This window comes from Amblyomma maculatum, chromosome 1 (genome assembly GCF_055883805.1).
Source record: "Amblyomma maculatum isolate TAMU_Amacu chromosome 1, ASM5588380v1, whole genome shotgun sequence".
Taxonomy (NCBI): Eukaryota; Metazoa; Arthropoda; class Arachnida; order Ixodida; family Ixodidae; genus Amblyomma; species Amblyomma maculatum.
This window is the reverse complement of record NC_139344.1, coordinates 186,823,439-186,849,806: the sequence shown is the minus strand read 5'-3', so window position 1 is coordinate 186,849,806 and position 26,368 is coordinate 186,823,439. Positions and strand designations below refer to the sequence as shown.

At 47.0% G+C, this 26,368-nt stretch overlaps 1 protein-coding gene across 2 annotated transcripts in view; it reads right to left on the bottom strand.

Moving 5' to 3' along the window:
* Nucleotides 1-26,368, bottom strand: part of LOC146205137 (cuticlin-3-like) — a 35,836-nt gene that overhangs the window by 4,783 nt on the left and 4,685 nt on the right. Inside the window, exons 2-3 of one of the 2 annotated variants that reach the window (XM_084586845.1) lie at nt 6,523-6,655; nt 4,901-5,257 (exon numbers count right to left, since the gene is read on the bottom strand). In XM_084586845.1, the coding sequence (XP_084442971.1) occupies nt 4,901-5,257; nt 6,523-6,567 (402 nt within the window). In that variant the 5' untranslated portion in view covers nt 6,568-6,655. The remainder of the gene's footprint in view (nt 1-4,900; nt 5,258-6,522; nt 6,656-26,368) is intronic. The other variant, XM_084586848.1, reaches the window with a different exon arrangement.

Genomic DNA, 26,368 nt, shown 5'->3' with positions numbered 1-26,368 from the left:
CCTCATTTCAAAATTCCTTCAAGATAATAACATTTTCTCGCACACCAGCATGGCTTCAAGAAAGGGTTTTTTTTATGATTACGCAGTTAGTCACCTTATTTCAATTTCTTGATTCCGTTGTAGATAGGACCGGCCATGCAGGTAGACTTAAATTTCTTGGATTACCGCAAGGCGTTCGACTTAGTACCGCGTAACAAACTAATTGAGACACTTCAAATGATAGGACTGCCCAATTTCCTTGTTGCCTGGGTATCGATGTACTTATTGCAACGCAAACAGTATGGTACAATTAACGGAGAAGATTCTTATGATCTTCCAATCACACCTGGTGTCCCTCAGGGCAGTGTGCTTGGACCGCTGCTATTTTTTATATATTGTAACAATATCGTCGATGTGGTTAATTAGCCTGAGCATATCCGTATGTATGCAGATGACTGCATTATTTTTAGTGAGATCCGGTCAGCTGACGAATATTCTCACATGGTGTTGTAGATGGGGCATGAAACTAAACTCTGAAAAGACCGTCTTACTACGTGTTACAAGAAGACCTCATCCATTAAAATGCTCCTTTTTTCTGGATTCAAGTCCAGTTGCTGAAGTTAGCGAATACAAATATCTTGATGTGACATTACTAGGCAACTTAAGTTGGAACACGCACATCTAACACTTGCTCGTCTGCCTTTCGAAAACTTTGCTTGTTGCGCCATAAGCTAAAGGATGCACCTTTCCAAGTTAAAAGATTAGTATACAAAACCTTTATAAGGACTAAATTAGAGTATGTCTGTATTATATGAGATTAGCATACTATCACCAACATAAACGCACTACAGCGAATACAAAGAAAAGCTGTCCGATTCATGTTTTCGCAGTACAGTCGAACTGTCTCTGTCTCTGCACTAATGCAGTCGAATTCAGTGCCTACCGTTCAGTCCCGGCGAAAATTTATTCGATTGGAATTTTTACATTTATTATTTAACCATAAGCTTGCAATACATTCTTCACCGTACCTTATACTATCGAGCACCAGAAAAACCCGACACTCCCACCCCCTTTCTTTGATCCCGTACTTTGCTAAGACTAGCTCATATCAACACTCTGCCTGTCCGCAGAGCATCAGTGATTGGAACAGCTTGCCAGCCTCCTATCTAACGTCTCTTGACCTGATAAATGACCATGTTTAGCATAATTTCATGCTCTGTCATTATTACTTTCATTTCCTGTTGTTTGTGCTCTGTTTTGTTGGCATTTTGGCATTACTGCTCACTTGTAATAATTTGTTTTTAATCCACTCCTGCTTGGTTCTCACGGCGTGCAGTATGTAAAAGATAAATAAGTAAATAAATAAATAAATAGGCCTTGCAGCATGGCATCGAGCTTCGATGCAGGACGTCTCGCTTCGGAGTGAAATTCGTGTCCTTACTGGATTTTTCAGTACGTTTATTAATCATCAGGCTTTTGTTTGGCCTTATCTCATCTACAGCAGCTATCATGGGCATAAAGGGTTCTTTTTTGTTGTTTTTTTTTTTTCGAAACATGATTAAGGCCTAAAGAGAGCTGACTCGCTGAAAAAAAAATGATTTCAGTACGAATAACCAGATTTCAGGCTGAAATTCTCGCCAAGGCCTCGTTTGCATACGTTGCACTAAATGCGGCGTGGATAAGCACGCTCAATGCAAACTCAAGATTGGCTGAAGAGGTCTCCTGGTTTCCATAGTGTGGCAAGCATGAAGCAAGGATGGCTGAAAGTTAACTCTGACATGACATCCATCGCTGTGCTTGTTGAAACCGAAACCTACGAAAAGAAAATAAATAATTCTATACAGCGGTTGTAGGCGAACAGCGCGCGGTGATTCATGTTCAGCAATGTCTTACGTATAATTAACAGATGAAAAATTCAAGCGAAATTTGTTGTCGATACTTCTTTAAATGTTCGTTTCAAGGTACCATTCACGTAAAGCAGTTTTTTCACTGGCCTTAAAGGACACCTCCGCAGACTTATGTCCGAGGTTCCATTTGGCCATGCAGACGTGTATACTGCTCCGTTTTTCACAATCGCAATAATTTTAATCTGAATCACAATGCTCTCATTTAATTTATTGTCACTTGATAGGAGAAAATTCATATCTCACAAACCTCCGAAAATTACGTGTCTACAAGAAAAGAATGCTAAGAATAGTATATAATGTTGCATACGACCACCTATTTAAACGACTTTTTCATGCAGATGACTTAATGTCACTTAATTATCTATACGCGTAGCGTTTAAGTTCTAAGTATATAACCGAACGTAAAAAGAACACTTCGATTATTGCACAACTACCGTCATTACGCAAAAGAAATATATCCCGTACATGAGACAGAGCACAGATATCTGATACATGCATTCATGCAGAACCGCGGTTATATGCTCACCGCCTTCCCCACACCTTCAACCGTTGACAAACCCACAACACGATTAGTGAACGCGTACAACAAAAAACAGTTGCACCATTTTGTTTCAGTTATACGTAACCGGGTGTAATACTCATGATTTTATCTTCATCATTTTTTGTTACGAAGAGTTGGATTTGCGTTAAATCTGGACTTTTATTCGTGCATCATTATGTTTTCTTCGCTGTCCAGCCGTCTCTTCGTCCTGTGAGATATGGTATGCTAATCATGTTACGCGATAGCGCATACAGGTCGTTCGGTCGAAAACGCGTCGCAGTGACCTAGAATTGAGAGAAACGAAGTCGGAGAAAATACGCTGGTGGTTTCGTATCAAAATTGTGACGCAACCGTTCCTTTTTCAGCGTTGAGTGGGGTGTCATACCATTTCGCTTCCCCATTGGAATCCATCTGCTAGTAGAGTTGGAGGCTAGCTTTCGACAGGGATTCGAAGCTAGAACATATGTACCTCTGATATAAGTGTAGATGTCCAGTGATGAAGTGGGGAAGATACTGTGCCTTCCTTTCCCCGAAACCAGCTTAAACACACATATTGTTACGTGGCGGCAAGCTTGTGAACACAGAAGAAAGAGAACGGAGAGATGATATTCGATGACAGTGAGATGACGTTTAATGAAATGTTGGCGGGCCTAGCGCGAGCGCTCCTGCCCGTGCCACTGCCTGCTTCTTCCTCCTCCTTCGTCCGTAACAATATGTATACAGTCAGTCGAGGAATGAAAAGGATGTGATAACGGCGCTATCGCGTCTAGTCTTGCGGCGAAGCTTGAGCGTCCTCCTAGTTTGTTGCTTTTCTTTTCCTACAAATTATGTACTTTTTTGTCGGCGAGGCGGCAGCTCGTCAAGCCCAAACCCTAGCTTTTTCCCTCGTCTTTCCTGATCCCTGGGATACTATTTATTATTATTATTATTATTATTATTATTATTATTATTATTATCATTATTATTATTATTATTATTATTATTATTATTATTATTATTATTATTATTATTATTATTATTATTATTATTATTATTATTATTATTATTATTATTATTATTATGCAAAGGACCGCACAATATGCATACGACCGCGACAGCACAGCGCCTCCTATGACCGTTGCGACATATGCGAATTCCGTAGCGCGCGACGGCTCTGTTTCTCGCTTCATGTCAAGGGAGAGATTTCCACGCCCACCCACGGTCGATCAATTGCCGACTTCCGCTTCACCCGCCATGCAGCCTTCATCACAATACTCCAAGATCACGTGGAATATGACGTCACACCCTACACCGACCACTTGAAGACTTCTGCTCGAAGCGGTGCTTCTAGGGCTTTCGTTCAGTTCTGCCGCGTGTCAGCGGGGCTGCTTCTACAGACTCGTTTCAGGGAACAAAATCCTCTTTTCTTTGGAGCCTCTCACTAAACATCACGAGATACTGCAACACGTCCGCTTAGCGAGACAAACATTCCCATGCACATGCTAAAGGACTCGATAAATCAGAGGAGTGTCACCTCAGGCGTTTACAAACATTTTCCTACCAGCCCAGTTAGACTGCACCAAATAAGTCCGGGTACTTTCTCACCTCAATGCACATTTTGCGTCCAAAAAGCAGACGTTTACCGCATGGTATGGGCTTGCCAAGAAAACCAAGCCATATACCTCGCCAAGAAAACCCAACATGGGCGGATTGGGAGGTGGCCTTGTCCAGCTCCGACCTTGCGGCACAAATGACCTTGCTGGTGGGAGCTCGGGCAGCGGCAGCAGCCAACGGAGTACCAGACTGAGGACCCAACCAATCCCGCCCCTAACCCATAACTCATGCAACCCAAATAAGTGTTTTATACTACAACTACTGCAGCGCTGCCGCCGACGGGGCTCTGTGTGTGCACTGGACGAGATATACATGCCAGCAGTTGGTCACATAGGCTAGGTTTCTTTCAGAGCTGCAAATAAAGCTGCGTAAGCGGTGCTTTATTGGAGCAGACATTTCAGTCAGCTGATTCTGAAAACGATTTACATCTGAAATGGCACTTTATTCCAAAATCCAAAATGTAATGAGTTAGCCAATACGTGTTTAATAACTTTGGTTAACCTTAAAAAGCAAAATATACCACTCGTAACTCAATGGCCGCCCTCACTTGTTTTGACTGGGGCCAATGCTCTCCGTGCATTACAAAAGCTTGAGAATTGGGACACCTTGCATTATGCCTATTGATCGAAACCGTTCCTGACGGCATGCGCGCTATGCCCCAACTTTTAAAAATGGCATACGCGCGTATATAGCGTATGATAACCTTGTTAAGATCGTCTGGGGCCCTTTGCAAGACACGTGTACGCACTTTGCCAAACATCTACAGCAGTACCTTATTTTGCGTACTCTAAACCTCTGGACGAGAATAAACCTTGCCCTTTTGTGGTACAAGGGTGCCAACCAGCTTTCTGTGTGTTAACATGCCAAAGCACCAACGCACCTGTATCCGGGGCTCGTTCTGTACAACGATGGTGTTTTCGATGAAGGACTCGTTATCCTTGCTCTTGCGATCGACCTTGGACGACCCGCAACGGTCTGCCTTAACGACGAACTCGAAGACGTTGCCAGGCGCCGTTTCCGCCTGCACGTGTCGACACTCGGGCTGTTCGAAGTGCCCCTTGGAGTAGATAACGCCTGCAAATGGCGCGTCGAACTCGACGCGCACTTCCATGGCCTTCTTGGTGCAGCGCACGGCTACCTTGGAGACCTGCGCCAGCCCCTGCGGAGACGAAGGCAGCAGCGCCGGGTCCGGTGCTGTCCCCTGGCGCGCACGCCGTGGGCTCCCCTGGGACGCCACCTGGGTAGGTGAGAGATCTGTTTGTGGCCACTTCTTTGCATTGGACATCAATGCAAGTCAGGATAACGCTGGCAAGCATGGCGTCGCAAACTTTGTCCTCAAAGGGAGCGCAAACCAAGAACGCGGTCACAAGTCTCGCTCCATCCCTAGAGCTTCGCTCCCCTGCTTTTTCTCGTCGGTGTCCATAGACTGCTGGCGCTGGCATGGCTCGGGAAAAACAAAAAGAACAAATGGAGCCGTGGTCACGAAAACGCTGTAGTAGTTCGAGGATTCTCGGTCCTGTCGCTAATTATACAGGCTCGCAGGTGTTTGTCTCTAAGGTTGTAGCAGTATGAAATTAACTGCGCGCACTGATTCAGTACTCGCCCGTAGCGCATGAGGTCGGACAAATCGTTACAGATACACGGACAGGAAAAATCGTTACAGAGACTCCCCTTCTCGATTTACGAACATTATCGTTCATGTATATTGGAAATGGCCACATCACTACTCTCTTAATTTATGACCCAGTTATATCACACGTATCTCGAACATTCGTAGCATACAGTTGTAAGCTGTCATATTATGTGAAAGACCATTCGAAATAGATGTAAAGCTCTGCTTTTACTACGCCGTCTCCCGGGCTCCCTTATCTATATTTCTATGGCAACTTCCCATCTAACAGCTGCTGAGTTGCTAGCTGGACATAAGGGCAGAAATATATACCACCTCCAAGCCTCCAATCCATGTGACCTGTTAGCTCCCATATGCCAGAGGCATGCTGGTGATTTTTTTCTCACAACGCCCACCGCCAACGCATACCCTCCTCCTGCGCTTCCGACCTTACACTTCCACCCTCCTCTCTTCCGCCGCTGCCAACCTCGCTCTCTAGGCGCCATAGCAGTAGAGTTCAGGATGCTTTCCATAGTTTTCAATGCTTGCAGCAGGGTGGACATCCGGGGCCCCCTATCCTGAGTACACTTAAGCTACAGTGTAGAATGCGATAGCGTCAAATGGTTCCTGAGGATCCCAACGCTGTCATTTAGTCCGACACGTCTGGGCTCCATATGACAATGGCAGACAATGTCAAATATGGTAGTAGCAGAAACTAACTAAAAACTATGATTTCAGCTGCTGCCTAATGAAGAATCCTGGGTGCTGGGCTTGAAGCTATGGTCGCATTGAACGGGAACAAGTCATTGTCGCTTCGTCCTGTAGTCCAGATGCGACCTTTTCTAGCGTTTCGTCCTCGTGTCTTAGCAAGCGTGCGAAGGTGTTTTCCTCACCTGAACCAGGAGTGTGGCCAACGCCAGCAAGGACGACTGCCTCATGACTCCCCGGTGGACGCACCTGCGATGCCCGGCAAGCGGTGGCACGCCGCTTAGCAGGAGGAGCTGGTGGTCTTCCCGGCAGAACCTGCTGAAGGAAAGACGGTCGTTTTTGCAAAAGAAGATTCGAGTGCACAGAGTACGTGCGTTCGAGTGAGAAACGTTCACGGGAGAGAATAGAGGTGCGCCAGGCTGTTGGTTGCACTCCCAAACGTGTCCACGCGTTTTTGACAGAAAAAAGAAGTGCTTTACTGTTTGATTAATTGATTGAAACATATTTATTCAGACGGTTTATAAAAACGTTTGTCGAGCGTTTAATGGGCTCAAAACAAAAGAACATTGAGGCACGATCACGCAACGAGAGATGGCCACACCGAAAATGCCTGCAGGAGTCACTGCGAAAAATTTTTGGCGCGCAAGAACATTAATAAAGAACAGCAATTTATCCTTCCATTTCGGAAAAATGCTCGCTATGGTATTCCGTGCACTTTTGATTGATTTTAAACCATTTTTTCAAATCACTTATTTCATCATATCCTGCTCGTGAACAAGTAAACTTAACACCTTCACCGCGCAATGCGGTGTTCCACCGTCGGAAACCGGAAATGATCACCAGGCGTTGAACCTCGGACGAACCTTTCTGGACATATGCAACAATATTCCTCACTAACCACGACTCTCATGCACTATAAGTACTCTTGGTGTTTTGCTCTGTAAAAGCGGTCCCCCGTAAAGTTCAGTTTACGGCAGCTCTTATATATATATCGCATAAAATTATTAAAGCGTAAGCATTGTATGGCTATGTTTGCCGCTTCATGCCATCACGAGCTTGTCCTGCACGAATACGTTCGAACGAGTGAGTTTATGAAAAAAAGAATGGTATAGACGGCGAAATAGCCGAGAGGGGTAATGTCGACGTCCAAAGGGGTCCCTTAGTTATACCTTAGTACTCGACTTCAAGCGACGTAGGCTTAACTTCGGTTGCGGGAAATTTGAAATGTTTGAACGTGAACAAGCGCGAAAAGGCATGATTTGCGTGCACAAATGGATGGGAAAAGTTATAAAGTGTGTAAACAGAGGTAAACAACCAACTGCGGATTAAAAGAAATGCCAAAGCCTTATCTAGCGTTGCTGCTGAACACGGCCCATATCGTGCGCCCCTTGTCAAACACAACCAGCGTTCCGTTGAGCGCATCAAGTTCATCGGCGTTCTATAATTGGTTTACAGGAAAGGAAATGAGCGGCATCTGTCATTCGCGGAATCTCGCTGACACACCTCGCGGACAACACAGCAACGCTCAGGCTTACGCATTTCTCCAATGCAGATTCTGCAGCGATCTCGGAAAATTTTTGTATAGCCTTTCCGAATAGAACCTATATAACAGCCAATGCCACCTGGAAGAAGGCTTTTTATTCAGATAAAGCAGCTCCCGCGGGCTAAAGGGTTTGGGGTTTTGTGCCGTGTGCATTTCACGGCAGCACATTCAGCCATTTTGTTCGACTTAAGCCGTGACGTAAGTAATTAAATTTGACTTGTTGGGTTCAGCCTGGCACATCCGTGTAACATTGCAAGGGCGGTCGTAGACGGGCTAGTTTGTAGTTTATATAATAAAAAAAAAATGCGCACCCTTAAGACACAGAATGAGAAAGATAAGACAGCAAAACACGTAGCGCTGTGTTCTCCTATGTTTCTCAGTCCGTGTCTTAAGGGTGTGCTGTTTTTTCCATATCCGTGTAACCTGCCTGTAGCCTACTTTCTCGCAGCACGAACGTCTGGAAGATGCTGCCTTAACAGGCCATGACATGGGCACTCGGCTTCTAAGCCCCGTGGCCTGCGGTCTATCCCGGCCGCGGTGGCTGCTTTTCGATGGAGGCGAAAAGCAAGGCGCCCGTGTGCTATGCGATGTCAGTGCACGTTAAAGGGTCCCATGTCACCAAAATTACTATAAGCCTCCCACAACGACGTCCCTCTAGCAGGTGTAGCTTTCGGACATTGAAACTACACAAAACCTAAAAACATGCGATGGCAATTGCTCTCTATACTCTTTCGTAAAACACACTGGAGTGATTTTCAAACTAAAAAAAGTCATAATAATGAAACTGAAAGCAAGCTCATTTATTACCTTGAAATTGCATTAGGTAATTTTCGATGTTCCTTTTACTTCTTCCTCGGCTGAAAAAAAAAAAAAAAAGAAACGAAAAGAAAAGAAAACGTCTTTATTTTTAAACCGTTTTTTCGGCCTTCACATTTTAACTCATGACTAATCTGGGCTTACTCACTCATTTCGACTCCCGAGTCATTTAGCTTCGCTCACTCACTGAGTTGAGCGATGTTTTATTTTAGCGACATGGTCCTGACGAAAACCATTATATCTTTAGGTAGAAGCTTTCGGTTTTTCTTGTGCTTCAAGTGGTTTAATTACTCGTTTTTCATAATGTAAGTGTAACGCAATGTATAATGTTTACTTTATTATCAAACACAACGTTTATCATCACAGGTTGTCAGCACTAATAAAAAAAAGTCCGAAAGGGCTTGACGACTAGTCTCAGCCCACTTTAAGTTGTGTATCAGTGGCAAAATTCAGCGTGTGCAATATGCGCAAAATATGCCAGGGAGCACACGCAGAAGGACGTTGACCAGAATTCGCACTTCGGTCACCGAGAGATGTTACCAAGCAAACGCGCCTGAAGGCGTCGTTTATCGCGGCAATAAATATTTCCTCCTCTCCACTATGAGCAAAGGGGAGAAAAAAAGGCGAAAACACAGATCTCAGCTTTAGCCTGGACTCTTGACTCAGATGGTGATCTTAACTAAAATTAAGACTGTCAGCGTGGCATCGTTCATCGCCAACGTTAAACCACGCGCCGTGGCTAATTTTTCAAACAGACACTCCACACAGCTCTCCACCCGCGGACTCGGAGCTAGCTCTCCACCTGGGAGGAATGGGAGGCCTCACTGCCGCGGCGGCCCCACACCGGCGGAAGACCGCCAGCACGCGGTCCGCGGATGTACTGCAGCGGCACGGACTGTAAAGCATCTAGAACACTGAGGCCGTACCTAGCCTTGGCTTGCCACACCAGGGGGCAAGAAAATTTTATCTATAGTTCTCTCCATGCAGCCCCCCCCCCTTCCCCCACCTCCCTATTGGGTAGGATATGGGCTAGACAGAACAGAATATGCGCAGAGGCATCAATAGGTGCGGCTTGAAATAATCGGACACCTCATAAAGCAACAGACTATAGAGCGAAATGACCAATGGAGTCCTCTGACGACTCATTTTATCTCTCTGTAGGAAACGTTTACTACTTTAATTATAGATATCAGATACATGAGCCTATATGGCAGCTTTCAAATCGAATGGGTATAACTTCATTAAATCCATCAATTTGTTAGAAATTAACCGTTCATTTATAAAGAGGTTTGACTATAACTAGATACAGCTCTGCACAGATACGAACAGATCGTTCTAGAGGCGTTTCAAAGCGATCTAGGCCATTTACGATTGATATGGAAGGTCACACATTGTGCAAGAGTTGGACGACTGATCGCATTGAAGAGCTATACGCGTGGTGACGCCATCACGCTCTCCTCTTGAACACGATTCAGGTAGTGCGAGGCACATGCATGGGGTAGTGACGTGACCTGTTATGCCAGACCAACGCTCAACGCACACACTATAGCCATTAACAGCCGCGCTGGAATATACTTTCGGCTGACGTTTATTTTAAAAATAAGATTGGAAAACCTCCAGTTCACATTACACCTAACGATGCTAGAAACATGTGTACAGTTTCGCGCGTAAACTTTCGGCAGCATAAGTTTCGCACTATCCAACGCGGACATGCTGTCGTTGACTTGCGACAGCGTGAGGCACCCGTCGGGAGCAATTTTTCCTGGCTTAATAAAGATTTCCTACATTACTGGAATTACAATGTTGAATCAGAAAAAGGGCCACTCGGAAACATACTCTGTCTCAAAAGGAACTCGTTAGTCCTGAGTTGGAAACTAAACATGTGAGCGTGGTCCCCGATAGCATGTATGCGAATGTCGACGGACCGCCAGAGAACAAACTGCTACGCGCATGCCACCATTGAAACGGCCAGAACCATTTACCTTTTACTTTAGGCAGTTTCTCTGCTCGATGCTATAATACGTTGTTTCGCTTGCGGACGCCCTCGAATACTGTCTTCTTTTCTGTCCTCACCACATTACCCACAACACAGCTGAGGCATCCACTCAAAGTGAGACGGTTGCTACACGTTTCGCCTCCTGTTACCCCTTTTCTCGGAGCGGGGCGACTTGCATCCCTATCAAAGAGGGATGGCACGAATCTCGTCACAACTCGTGATAATCAAGAAATATCCAGAAATGTGGCGCAACAAACACAAACACAAGCGAAGAGACATATTTCTGGGTATTATGCAGCACCAACTAGCCCGTCAAGCCGTTATTTTGAGATAATCAAGAAAATTAAGCGCGCATATGATATGGCTCTACGTGATCAGTTGTACACTTCCGTGACGTGCAGTATGGTGCTGAATGACATAACTTGTGAGCACGTCGAAACGCCCGCTGATAGATTAGATCAAGACGGCCGCCGCACCTCGATGAAAGTACAAAACCGCTCTCCAGCGTCAGTGAAGCTCCGAAAGCAATACATCCTTCGGCTCCTAAATGGAAATGTCCACTGATTATTATTAATTGATAAGCTTTCACTGGCGAATGTATCCGATTCTCAAATTGTCCCTCTCGAGGGGGGCGATTTAAAAACCGCCACCCTCGACGCGCGGGAGAGCAAGCCTTTCCGACCTCGAAGTCGCGAGTCGCGCGACAATGAACGCGACAAAAGTACGAGGAGCTGGGATATTCACCAACTTTAGTTCGCGCGAAGCCCAAGTTAGAAGCACGCCCGGTGTGCCTGCACCTCCGAATGGGCCGCCCATCGCTTCCATCCATGCAGCTCCTCGGAGAGAAAGGCTCAGACTGGAAACATCCACGAAAAGGCTTATGGTAATGCTTTGAAACACTTTCCTCGAACTCCATTTCTTCCCCGCGCGGTTCTTAAATCTTGGGAGGTCCGCGCTCGGCTTCACGCGCCGTTTCATTGCAGAAACAAAAAGCAAAATTTCCTCTCCGAATCTCAGTTTAGCCGCCCTCGGCGGGCCCGCACATTCGCGTGACCGAACGTGTACGGGAAAGGCAATTGACACATGGCTGGTCTGTGTTTCCCCTTTGTTGCGGGCGTGAGCGCGGCGGTCTCGGCCAGGACAATGGCGCCGCTCCAAGTCCAGCGGCGATGCCCTCGAGTGGAACCACCGCCGCTCGGCGCGCGCACGGCGGTGGTCAGAGCCTTTGTTCTTCCCCACTTTGTTTTCGCTTTTCGCGGTTGCCGCTGGCGCATACGGCCGCGTTCGACCGGTGCGCAGCACATCGCACGCGGGGCTATAACGGGACGTTGTGGCATCCGCGCATTTCGGCACGGCCGCTTCGCACCCCGCATCGAAGCCACTCGCGCCGCGCACCCGTCGATGGTCTGGCAACCGCGTGACTAATAGCTTCCGGTGGCATAGTCCTGTCCGGGGTCTCGAAACAGGTGGGAACATCCTGAGCACCACGGTCATTGTTTCGCGATGCCCATGCGTCCATCGTGTTCGATTTTTCCGTTCGCCTTATAGGCGCATTGCGTATGGCGACGTTGTGATGCGGTTACCAATGATGATCTGACCGCGAGAGAGGGCAACCCATGTTCCTTTGTTTTAAAACTATCGTCTGGGCATTACCCTTCTACGCCCGTCATGCGCTACACGAAAAACGAAGCGCGGAGAGACAAGATTGTGTCATGAGTATGTAATGATATGCACGTCAGCGGCCTGGACCCGGCATGCTGCAATGCGGGCAACGCTTCCCGTTTTAAACGAGGCGCCAGAAGAAGCGGTTACGGTAATGGCGACGACAACGATGACGATGGAAAACTAAACGAGGCCATGTGTTTGAAACTATCGACGGCAAGCGGTAAGGGATAATGTGTGCAGAGTAAAGCTATAGGTGAAATAATTAATGAAGGCAGTCGCTTGCGATCGCACTTCACGCTAATATGCAATAAATATCTTGAAGAGGGGGAGGTAGGGGGAGCTTTTTCAGACATAGATGCAACACTGTACGAAAGGTTTCGTAAATGGATATATGGATCCTCCATTAGGGCAAGAGTAATTTACTCAACAAATCATGCAAGCCAGCGTTATATGTTGCGTCGAAGGCAAAAGTTGCGCAGTGTTCGTGCTATCGCTGCGTATAAATCGTTGAACTGGGCGAGATGTCGGTACACATATATCGCTAACCCTGGCTCCCTGCTGGACGCTAGAGCGCAGATACCTCCGAATGTACACAATGCCTTAATGCTCGCTTGGCTACTTTTTGCGCCTGACGTTATCAACCCACCACACCTGCGGCAGGTGTGTAGAGGAACGAATAGCGAACAATAAGGCGATGCCCCAGGGACACCTTTGTTGATGGTCTATATGCATGTCCACACTGCTGAGTTCAAGCGCAGTGAACCAGCGTCATGTGCATGCGCGTAGGCAGACTCGTTCGTGCCGTCTATTTAAGACAGAACGTTGTACATGCTTACTGGCACGAAGGGCACTGGCGCACACGCTGTTCGCACCATCTCTCCCTTCCATCACTGTCTTCGCAAAGCAAGCGCATAACTTCCACTGCCTCGGCGCTTGCTCCTCCTCCTTAGCAGATAATTGCATGAGTTCCAAATATTTTCATATCAGCAGAAAGTGTTCCCTCTACGGCAAAAAAGATGTCAAGTACCATTGCAATTCCCGGCTGTATAACTGCCCCAATACTGGAAGCTGGGCCACTCCATGCGCATTTGGGCCACATCACTTGGCACCTATAGACTTGTCGCTGTTGTGTTGGGCCATCAGCACTAGCAAAAACGCTATAAACTTGCCCAGGGGTATCACGATCCCTGTACCATCCGTGCGGAGGAGACAACCGCCTCCTCGAAGGAAGATGGACATGACCGGATAAGAAACGATGCAGTGGAATAGGAGGTCAAATTCAACTCAGCACGACTGCTTTGGTTGTTCTTGAAAATTAGCTTTCTGTATACGTTCTATCATTAGCTATGCGCCCTTTTTGACAACTTGATATTGCTCTCGATGAGCAAACCGCTTCTTCAAACGACTTGTGTGATGGGCCCACAGAATGCTTCCCATAAGAGCGTCCGCTCTAAAGTAAATTCGAAGAAAGCCATTACCTTTTCGGCCTTCTGTGCAGCAGGTTTGTCATAGTTACCTTCTGAACAGGAATGACGCTTCTGAATCAGGACAGGCCTGATGCGATGGTTACGTGGTTAAGGCGCTCGAGTGCTGAGAACGAAGGGGGCGGGCTCGATACCGGCAGCAGGCGGCCAGATTTTGATGTAGGCGAAACGCAAGGTGCCCGTGTGCTGTGCGATGTCTGCTCACGTTAAAGACCGCAGGTGGTCGAAATTAATCCGGGGCCCTCCACTACGGTGTCCTTCATAGTCGAGGTTGCTTTCGGGACGTTAAACCCCACATGGCATATCTTAAACAGGGCGCGTCTTTTGCGGCACACTAATGCGAGAGTACACTCTACCCGGATTTTCAAATGACCCGTCTTCCAAACGGTGCTCTGTGTGATAGGCACCCGCTTCATTGAGACTCGAGGACCGCAGACGAGAGACTGGCTCAAACGAAATCGAGTCATACTGCCGCTCATAGGGAAGGAATAGCCCTCCTTGGTGACTCGCAGCGAGCGTGAGAGCGCGCGAGATCATTGACTCGGGTGACGGCTTTTGTACCCGTGCACAGCAGCCGTGTACAGTGAGAGGAGCAGCGTGCAAGAGACCCCTCGATCGGCAACAGCGATAGCCGCGGAACAACTGCCGGGAGAGTCTGAGGTCGCTGCGGCAATAAACTCTCGCTGGCACCATCGGGCGAGAAACTTTCTGACGATATGAATGCTATGCGGGCATACGGGGAAATGTGCGGCGCGTTACATGAGCGCTGCGAAGACAGTGTTTCCGTTTTGACTTACTGCCCTCGTTTCGCGGTGCGTCGAGATTTGCGGGGCATGTGGATGAAGCGGCCGTTCGCTGGCGGCAGCCCGGCGATTCCAGCTGAGCGCTTATTAGGTTAGGCGAAAGAAGAAAGAGAAAGGGAGCCACGGCGGCGACTGAGCGTCACGCATCCGCGGGTGAGAGCGCCGTCGTCCAGCGCATCTGGCGGCGTCAAGTCGACCGTGAAAGTGCGCGGCCTTTACTGCGGCCGCTCTCTTTATTATTATTATTTTTTTGCGCCGCCCCTCTCGTCATCCCTATTGTGTACTGCTGCTCGTTTCCCCCATGGGCCTGGCAGAATGTGGGGCCGAGTGCTGGGCACGTGTTGGTGCGGTCAGCTGCCTAATGCCCGCTCCTCTCGCCCGCTGAAACGCATGCACGCATTGCTTCCAGGAGAGTGTGCTGCGCCACAAGTCCATGAACGAGGCGAGAGACAGACGTCCATCATACTCGCGCGGGCCTGCGACTGATTCCCGCGGCGTGTAGGTTATGAAGGGCATGATGCCCACTGGGTTTTATCTGCGCCATGAATTGAGGAGTATCACGTTCCCCCAGACTCCACACGGATCATTTTGACGCACCCGGCACGTATTAAAAGCAATAAAAGCGAAATTTATTTAAACATACCCCCGCGCGCCTCTCACTCGTCCCATCAGTCCTCAAGATTCTGGCGCGTACACGCATCCGCGTGTTCAAAAACTTCCCTTACCTTTCCCTGAAACGCCCTATCTTGTTAGGGCCGGTGTTGCCATTGAACAGCTGGCCCATGACAAGGTGACGCAGCATCTCGTCGCCTTTTTTGCGAGAGCTCTGGCTCTGCATGGAGCTTTCAGTGCCGGGAGATCGGGAGTGCCCAGAGTTGTACAGTCATGAGTAATATGTGACGGAACAAACTTTTTGCACAAAATTGCGAACATTCTCGGTATTTCTCTACTAAATATGAAGACGTCCTTTATTAATACTATGCATCCGGAAGAAAGCTTGTCAGAAAACTGAAAAAATAAAAGAAGCTGGGCTTTTCACACATAATTATGGAGTAATAAAAAAAGAATGCTCAAAATTTGTTTTATCTCATATCGCTCATGACTGCATACGCACGGCAGATAGTGATGACGAGCTTGAGCGGACTTTTGACAGAGTCCCGTAAGTCGACTATCGACGCCTAAAGTTTCTTTATCAACTATATTACACTCTTGAGCAACATAACCGACACTAGATAATTGCTAAAACTTTGGCGCTACGTCCGTAATTATCTGACTTTCAGCTCTCCTGATCAAAGTCAGCGAACAAGAAAGTGGCAGTTCTGTCGTGCTTATGGCTGCGCCAATTCTCGAACCGAAGCCCAGCCCGTCCTATCTTGTGGTGTGATCACGGAAGAAGGGCGGGATGGACAAGCGGCAACATTTGGTACAAGGACACTTTGTGCGGCGTACAAGTTCAGCTAGGACGGAATCGAGTTTATGATTTAGATTCGCAATTCACTGGAACTGTTTGGAGATTCGTTTCTCTTTCATTCATATCCTTTCCATATACGCGAAAAGACGTAACAAGCGTTTAAAACTGCTCAACTGAGGCTCGGAGTTCTGGCACCGCAGTTTTGAATTTCCGGCGCGTGAGAAGCGTATTCATCTCGTAAAGCGCACAGCACACCTGAAATTTTCTGCTTTCAATCACTAGAAGGACGGAAAGTCGGAAAACTCAGATTTTATGTGCGGGTAATAGATAATAAGTTGGCCGTCTCATCATGCTGCTCACGGTCTACATAGAGCACCTTCCACGTCTGTATCATTGCTGTTGAGGAATTCAGGATGCAGTTACGCGTGTCGCGCTCCCCCAACAGCGGTTCAGTGCTGGTGGTGACGATACAACATAGCTCATAGAAACTTTCATTGCATGTGAAAGAGAACGGGATGAAATGATTCAAATCAATACACTCGCGAGCCGTCACTGACAGTATAAACGACAGTAGCAACTTTGCGACTTTTGCCGTTCCCGCTGTTTGCAAAATTTCCTTCAGAATCTCCGTTCCTGCGCTGCCATTTTTTGCAGGAGCTCCAGCCCAGCCGTTCAGCTGGAAACATTTTATATTCACAATGTAAAACTTATTTTAAAGCTCGTTCTATATGACAACGACGGTGATGTCTATTTCTTACGCTTATCTGATTTCTACTACTGCCTAGTTTTTACCTGCTGCTTTCATAAAAAGTCGTTCTCTAAAACGCTGCAGCGGGAGAAATTTGGAGTTTTTTCTTTTTCTGCTAGAAACCTAAACAGCACTCGAGGATCGCCGGAAGTCTGACGCAAGCGCAACGTCCGCTGGTGACGTGTCGTAATGAATGTTGCGCCCAATTCAAAGCAAGTGTGCTAACTTCCCTGGCTAGGAAGCCTCTACACTCAGCTCCACCATGGCTGGCGTTACGCTCTGCTTAGTCGCCCGGCGTAAGAAAAAGGATAGTCACCGTCAGCAGCGGTAGCGTCAACTTTGAGAGCTCTGATAGTCGCAACAGCAATTTCTTTTTCCCCCTGTACTCGCCACTCTGGTCTGGCGATTAGAGGGGTTCGATTTGAGGCGTCATCGTGTGTTCATTTACGCATTAGCTTGAGCTTCTGCTTTCCTATAATCGCTGCGTGTTAGCAACCGCGTCCGTAAAAGAAAACCTTTGTCCGCATGCAACGAAGGCCTTGCGCGGCTGTGGCTGTAAACGTTAATAGAATAGGTTGTGCTAGCATGTGTTAGCTCCAGTTTCACAAAAAAACGCAGACGTTTGCTTTTGAGGGGCTTGTTTTGGAGGCGAGCGTGTGGCAACTCCGTTGCGGTGCCAGTGTTTCAAATTACTTGATTGTGTGGAAGTGCCGCCTGAGATTGTCGGAATGGCCGCGCCATCGCTACTCTACTGCTACAAGGGGGACATTCTGGTCGCTTATGTCAGCGTGCAAACTCGGAGCTAGCATGCACACTTTATGCTGCCCAGCATCCTGGCCATCGTGTGCCAAGTCACTCCACGTTCGTATCGACATTTAATCGGTTTGAACCACTGAATCAGTCCATGTTTGGAAAATAAAAAGGCCAGACAGTGTAAGAGATGGTTTTCACGTCGACTTCCTGGTATACGTTTCTGTCAGTTCGGAAGCGCGTGTCAAGGCAATTGCCAGTATGTACGAGCCATCCCGCCTTCAGTTTGGAGGCCACTTTCAAGGGACAGCTACCAATCATATGCCATGTGCGTTTTCACCAGGAACCGACACCAAATGACTTTCAGAAACTGGTGCCTAATTAAATGTGATGAGAATTTCTGCACAAAATGCTTTCGACAGACGAGGTCCAATTTTGCAGGGGCTCGAACGTCAATTTCCACCATGCCCATTATTGGTGCGACAAGAACCCACATTGCCTACGTCAGCACAAGCGCTAAGTAATATTCATTTTAAGCAGTGGCGTTTATGACGGCCGTATTGTCGATCCTTACTTCACCGAAGGAAGCCATACTGGGGAAAAGTACACAGACTGCATTGAAAAGGTGCCGTCTCTGACTCGGATATGCATCAGGGCTACCACTGTTCGTGTTGAAAAAAAAAAAAATATGGTTCCAGCATGACAGAGCACCGCTGCATTTTTATTTTCGGCTCGGCAATTCCTGCATGGACAGCATTTTTCCCAACTAATGGAGTGGGCGTAGTGGAACAACAGCTTGGCCTCCAAGGCCATCCGATTGGTCACCATTGGATATCGTCTTTCCGGGGGTACGTTAACTAAATTTTCAAGATCGAGCCGGTGAGCCTCGAAGGCTTGAAGCAGCGTGTCAAGATGTCAGTTGAAAATATTCCCCGAGAGATGCTCATTTATGCCGTGAACACCTTTAAGACCGCATTCTTCTGTGCATCGCAATGGACGGCAAGCAGTTTGAACACGCTATGTGGAAATTATTTCGCGTCATTTCATGTAGTTCTTTCGTGCAGCGGCCAAGTGGGGCTAAAAACAACTGTATCATCAAAATTTCATTGACTGCCGTTCGTTATACAACAAGAAAATGGCAAATATGAGGTCAAAGTCTTCTAATCAGATACTACCACTTTTTACAACACGAGAAGTGTCTGCTCCAGCAACCCTATCGAATCAGCCGATACCAAGCAACACTGCACTGCAATTCAAATTTCTACAGTTACAATGTTTACAGCTACCAAATCATTCTCGATTATTTTAGCTGTCAAGCCAACACCGCGGGTAAAAGAAATTTGGTTGGTTTCGGTTGGCTTAGATTATTTAACCTCCGAAAGCGACTCAGGCTATGAGAAAAGCCGTAGTGGAGGGCTCGGGAAACTTCGACCACCTGGGGTTCTTCAACGTGCACTGACATCTCACAGCACACGGGCGCCTTTGCTTTTCGCCTCCATCGAAAAGCGTCCGGGATTCGATCCCGCATCCTTGGGCGCAGTAATCGAGCGCCCTAACCACTGCACAACCGCGGCGGCGTCATAAAAAGAAATATACGCTTGACAGAAATAATGAGAGAAATATAGGGAGTATGCACCTATGTGACAGATGCGGTCATTTTGTGCTAAAGGCTGCAAGCATATCTAAACATCCTATCTTTCAAAAAATTAGCAGCGCGGAGAAACCGGACACAAGAATAAGACAACACACAAGACGTACGCTGTGTTAATTTTTTTAAAGCTATGAACCAACTAGCCCATACAAAGATCCTAATCGTCTCATCATCGCCTGTTACGTATACTTGCACTGCTGAAGCTGTGCCCTGCCCCAAAAAATGGTGCCCGTGACGCCACTTGAATATACATCCAATAAGGCACCGTTAAACTTCAATCTGTACGTTGCCCCAGAAGCGTGGCGTTATTCCTTTCACGAAGCTAGTGACGAAAATAATGAGATAAAAAATCAGCTCCTCAAACGCTCAGTTTTGGCTTCTCCCGGAGAAGCTTCAGATATCCTCGCGCCGCAGCCCTTGAAAAAACGAATATTTATTTGTTTTAAAAATTGATATCGCGCCGCATATTAGTGGCTACATACCTGCCGTTGCCGATAGTCGCCAAAAGTTGTTATTTAAATAGTTCATTGTTAAATTTCTGTTAATTATGTAGTGATCAGCATTTACTTCACAATTACTGACGTTCGCCACCGCACATTCTAGTGAAAATTAAGAAGAAGAAATGGGCATGGGCAGGACATGTAGTGCGAAGAGAATAACCGATGGTCGCATAGGGCAACAAACTGGATTCCAAGAGAAGGAAAGCGTAGCAGTAGGCGGCAGAAAGTTAGGTGGGTAGATGAGGTTAAGAAGTTCGCGGGGGTCAAGTGGATGCAGCTAGCACAGAACCGGGTTAAGTGGAGAAATATGGGAGAGGCCTTCGCCCTGCAGTGGGTATAGTCAGGCTGATGATGATGATGATGGAAACAACGTAGCTAGCCGTTTTTCTAGAAGAGCTACAACTTTTGCATTGATACTTGACACTTTTTTCCCTCAAGGCAAAAATTTAAATATCTAATTAGTCTTTACTAATTAACAGTTGTGAACAAAAATACTGCAGATCAGCATACGGGACCCTGAACAGCCCTTAATTGGTTTCACTGTGCTAGGGCTCTCTCTCTCTTTATATATATATAATCACCATTGGCAAATTGTCATATGGCACCAGTTTTTGAGCTATTCGTATGAAAATTGTGATGCCACGTTTTGTCGCAAAGCTTCGGATGATTTCTCATTGCATATTGCATACATTCACTAGTCAGTAGGGAGGCTAACTCAAGACAAGAATTCAAATCAACGGCATTCACACCTCCACCATCATAATTTTAAAGCGAAGTTTTGGCGAATACAGTTCCTAGATTCCGCGTGAGGCATGGCAGCCTATGTGGATCACGCAAACACGCACATCGAATGCAATACCAACAGAAATAACTTTAAAAAAAATGTCGAAAACATCTCCCTCGGTAGGCTATAACGCTGTCGCATTCACACACGTAAGCAGCCTTAGCTGTCCTTGCCGAACTTTTACGCGATAGTCTATTTAGCTCGTTCGCTCGAAAAGTAGTCGCCACCGGCGACATGTGGTGCCAGGGGAAAATGCGCACGTGGTTCCGTATCAAAACGGTGGACCAATTCTTCTTTGTGCAGCGTTCAGGATATTGTGTCCTAGCATTTCGCTTCCCACTTAGAATTTGTATGCAAGTCATGTTGGAGGTTAGTTTGCGATAGGGATGAAAAACGGACGACATATGTACACATTGTATGCCGTTAATTGTAAGTCCACGTGTCCATGCGCCAAGCAGTGAGACATGTACTGCGCCTTTACCCCCAAAACCAACTTAAGTACCTGGGTTCGAACCGAACCGCGGCGGCCGCGTTTCGATAAAGGCGAAACGCAAAGGCGCCCGTCTACTGTGAGATATCAGTGGACGTTAAGGATCCCCAGATAGTAGAAGTTGTTCCACAGCCATCCACTACTGCACCTCTTTCTTCTTTCACTCCCGCCTTCCTTCCTTCATCTATGGCGCGGGTCAGGTGTCCGCCGAGAAGTCTGACATATACTGCACTTTCCTTTCCTTTTACACCAATTTACAGTTGACAATAAAAATATGTAAAAAGATTCCGTGTATGGCAAGGCGGCGTTAAATGCGCTATCGCCTCTTCACTTAAGGCGTGTCACCTTAATTAATTCTTATGAGTTTGAATTGAATTTAAGTTAAAGATGCGAAGGGATGCTGTAGGATGCGAAGTTACGAGGGAGGGGGGCGGCGATGTTTGATTTGTTCTAGAAACAGCGCATAGGCAGTCTGTCACTGGCTGTCCGGTGTTCCCGTATCGAAATCGCAAGCTGAGCACCCCCGATCGAAAGTCATAATGGAGACATGATATTAGTAAAAATCATAAAACATTGGCCTAGATTATTGAAAGTATAATCAAATGAACAATATGCAGTTGGGATACTTTTCAGGGCACAGTTACACTGTACAGCGCAAATCAAGCGTTCGGCCGCACGGAACTTTCTCTTGGAATCCGCACGCTGTTATCGCGAACACAGGACACTGCCTTCCGTGCAGTGGGAATTCCGAACTGCGAGCCAAGGGCTTCCCATCCTATGGTGACCCTGGAAGCACCGTGGCCGCCGCCATGGTCCGGAGACGGGAGGGGCACCGGAGCGAACCAGCCTTCATCCTGTACCGCGCCATGGGAATGACGGCACGTTCCGCGCCATCGACCGGCGGGCTCTCTCAGCAAATGTTCGATGAAGCGCAAAGCACACCCAAATGGGCAGGCAATCAGTGGGGTCTGTCGCGTCCGCGCGGTCGCAGCGAAGCAAGGAGTGGCCGTGCAACACTTCTTAGCAACACCGGCAGAAAGCCGCGTTACGTCCTCGTGAGACGGGCCAAGAGGTTGAGACATAACGATGACCCGTCTGTGTCAGCTGATGAAGCACACAGATTCTTTGAGAGGTTGTGAAAAGACATGCGGCCTATGTGCTCGAAGTCCTTCACCTCCGTAGGCTTTTGTCGTGCGGTCTTTGCCCAACGCAGTTGTTTTGGCGGGGTGAGCGGATCCTCTAATTGCGCATATGCGGACACGCGCGCCGCGCTCTCCGGGGAAGCTGTTACAAGTGGCGCCGAGGCCAGTGGCGCAACGCTTTTCGAAGGTACGCTTGTCACCCCCTGGCCCCGCTGCTGAAACTCGCCGATGTCTGCGGCGAGCGCGTGTCCCTCGAAGGTCACCGAGTGGCGTTCGCAGAGTTGCCGATGCTGAACGGCCGCATCTGCGCGGCGTCATATGCATCCGCGTCGGACAATGACCGCCGCCCCAGGGTGGATCTGTCTCGGGTGTTTTGTCGCATCAAGGACGGCCTGTGCGACGGAGAACTGTTTGTCGCGGACCGCTATTATACTCACCTTGACTGTTGGGTAAAGGGCGCTCCGTTTCGCGGCGGTCACAGAGCTGTCCATCTGGGCGGGCTAAGGAGCTTTTGTGCTGTCAGTGCGAACGAATTCAGGGGTCACGCGAGTTTGTTGGTTCGTGATTGTAGCGCCGCGGTCGTTCATTATGCAGTGAAGAATTAGATCGAATGCACACGCGGTGTAATACCTCCGTGTGCTTTATGTAACCAATTGGCTGCGACATGGATGCATTCAGGCTGGACATCGTGCGCGGTGCCAACAACATGCGTTCTCAATTACGCTTGCAATGGCCGTGGCTGTGGTTCGTGGTATGTAAGACATGAAACTAATTTCGCGCGCTGTACGCAAAGAATGGGAGGCGCTGTGGAGGAGGGCTCTGGATTAATTTCCACTACATGGGCGACGTTAACATGCGCTGGCATTGAGCAGTATATTCAAGCATTTTTTTTTTCCCGAATGCAGAAACTCGCGCAGTCTTACGAGTTGCGAGGTAAACTATTTCTTACATAAAAAAGCAGGCCCTTCAGCTCACCCTGAAACGCGATCCTGAAGCATTGCATGACACACTCGCAAAGACTTTCATAATTCACACAGTAATCGGTGCGCACACCTCACATTGCCATGCTGGTCGGAATAAGAAACGACGACATTGATCGATCGGGCAATAAGCGCGAAGTAAAAATAGACGAAATAGCTCATCTTCCAGCACATATGGCATCACTCCCTATGCTGACGAAAAAAAATAATAATAAACAGCGCCCTGCGGAACTTATGACTTGAACTTGAGCGGTGTGCAGTGCAAGAGCTTGGTACTCAGCACAATGTCGAACTTACTTCGCAAAATTACCTTTGAAAATGAATTAAATTAAATTGCAAATTACTTTCCTGAAAATCGCAAGCATTTAATTAAAATACATCATTGATTGCTGCTCCCCAAAATTAATGACATTACATTACAATGACTTCTACGGAGTAATGCAGTTATTTTTAAGTTACTTTCTAATTTTCATCCATGTAAAAACAAAGTAAACCTAGAAACAAAAAATCAACTTCTCTATTTAAACGCACAGCCTTTTAGTGCTGTGCTGTACGTTGTCGCAGATATTAGGGCGACGGGCATCAACCCTTTGGACGGCGACAGTGTAGAATTCTTTCCACACTTCCGGTGGGGATGGAGGTACTTATCAAACGAAAATAGTGCAGGGACAGGAGAGGGATGAGAAAGGATACACGCTCGTGCGTGTCCTTTCTCGTCTCTGCCCTGTCCCTGCGCTGTTTTTGTTTGACATATGTTACCTACAAGCCCGTAGATGGTGACCTAGAGACGGCAGGCCTAGCCTTAACCGGTCGATCGTTGACCATAGTGGCCTGGAGCACTGTCCGCAGCGTCCGGCCCATCGAAGGCGGTGGTCAGCGCGCCTTTTATCCCTAAAAAAAAAAAAAAAAAAAAAAAAAAAAAAAAAAAAAAAAAAAGCGAGGGCGAGGGCGAGAGCGCTGTTGACGGGGCCGCTATTTGAGTACTACATCACACCACGGCAGTGCAGCGCAGGTCATGTCATGAAACATTCCAGTACCAAACACTACGACCGGGGATGCCGCTGAAGTACAATCCAGAGATCCACTTGCCCTAGGCAAATCATTTCCCGCCACCATCATTATTTTTGTTACGAACGCCCTGCATCAGTATGATGTTTGGCCGTTTGGTCACTTTAAATCCGACGGGTGAAAGCGTTGTGCCGTACTATATTGCAGCCCGCCCCGGGGAAACGCAATCTGCGCCTTTTAGCACAATGAACAACTATACATCACACGGAGGGGAAAAAAAAAAAAAAAACAGAAACAGTAGGCAACAAAATAAAAACAAGGGGAAAGCTGAAGCCATAAAACGTAGATTTGTACTAAAATAAGTAAAAGCCGGTGATGGTAAAAGCAATCCTCCATTGATAAGCCGGACACTAGGCGAGGCGATGCTTGACGAAACACTACGTTTGATTGCATCCCTTTGGGGACATTTTTTCCTACTTCGCAAATAGAGACTTTTCTACCAGGAACTTTTTCTTTTTTTTTTTCTCTGGGACAATATTTTCCGGGGACGTTTACACCGGGGCAGTTTTTCCCGGGGACGATTTTACCGGAATTCGCCCTATAGCCGACACAATGGGAATGGCACTGCATGCTCCCAAACTAGTTTTGAGCCCAGACCGTCTTGCAACCATGTGTCCCTTCGACGATCCCTTGACGCCTTACATCTTGTTGCTTGGGAAAAGGTTGCGATTACCCATAGGAGGTCCCAGACGCACTGTTATACTCAACTGTCTCTTTTTGCTGACCCGTTACGCTGGCTCAGGCTTGCCACCTTCGTTCCTGCTCTACCGTGTTGTCTATTCAAATAGCCCTGCTACACGTTAGTAAAGTAATTTCAGAAATGAATTTATTACTTTTGCTGCGAAATTAGTGCCCTAAAGTAGGTAATTACATTACTAACTTACCAGACCAGTAAATTAATTAATTTAATTAAATTACAGTAATATCACTACTCACTAGTCAGCATCAGTAATCAGTATAAGTAATATCCCGTTTGTGACAGCCGCTTTCGATGGAGGTGAAAACCCTTGGCTCCCGTGTGCTGTGCGATGTCAGCGTACGTTAAAGAAACGCAGGTGGTCGAAATTTCCGGAGTCCTCCACTACGGCGTCTCTCGTACCCTGAGTCGCTTTGGGACGTTCACACAAACCAGTAATATCACTACTGCAATTCAATTACTGTCATCTATGGTCACGCAGGAGGGATGTCGCAATGCGTTTTTGCAAGGAGGCGAGGGCTTGACAGTCGAAGGAACAAAGCATAGGACCTTGGAAGCTTTCAATTCTATATCGTGTACTCCTGACTAATATTTGCGTTGCTTTTTTTTTTTTTATCCAGGTGCCCTAAAGGCCTTTTATGTGCATTACATAAGGGCCTGAAAACAACAAACCATAAACTCGTTGTAGTACATAACAGTGAAATATAAAAACGGAAAGCCATAAACAAGCATGCGCTGCGAGAAACAAAGAGTACATGAGTGGATAAAAAAAGTACTTGATACACATGCACACGTGGACCACAATGCTGGATGCAAACTATAAAAGAATACACTACTGACAACAATCTACTATGAATTATCATGGTACTTCAGTTCGCTAACAAATGCGTGGTAATTTTTTTCGGGAACGACTTCTGGGTGGTAGTTTATTCCAGTGTTAAATGGCCAAGAACATAGGTGAATGAACATAGGGGGGGGGGGGGGGGGGGGGGGCAGTTTAAAGCAGTGGTCTAAACGGGGGGAAATGCGATGTGCTGGTTTGATATGAGATTCTGTGAACGATGATGAATTGTGCCTGTGAAAGTGACATAGAAGGATGACAGGTCTTCGCTTTTGAAGTGAGCTTAAATTTAGAGATGATTTAATATCTGTGATACTTGAGTATCGAGCGTCCTTCCGTGTGATAAATCTAGCTGCCTTATTTTGAAGCGATTTCAGTTTCTCTACAAGATAGGCTGGACGTGGGTTCCAGATGAAACCGGCATATTCTAGTTGCGTTCTTACTAAACTTGTGTATGCTAACAGATTGGTTGCCTGATTTACAAAGTACAAGTGAAGCCTAATTAAACCGACGGTTTTGGATGGTTTAGTGGTTATGTAATAAATATGCGTGTGCCATGTCAAATATGAAGAAATGTGGGCACCTAGGTATTTGACTGCAGGAACTTGTTCCATGCCCACGTTATCCATAGAATAAGAGATTGGCTCAGTGGTTCTGGTCGT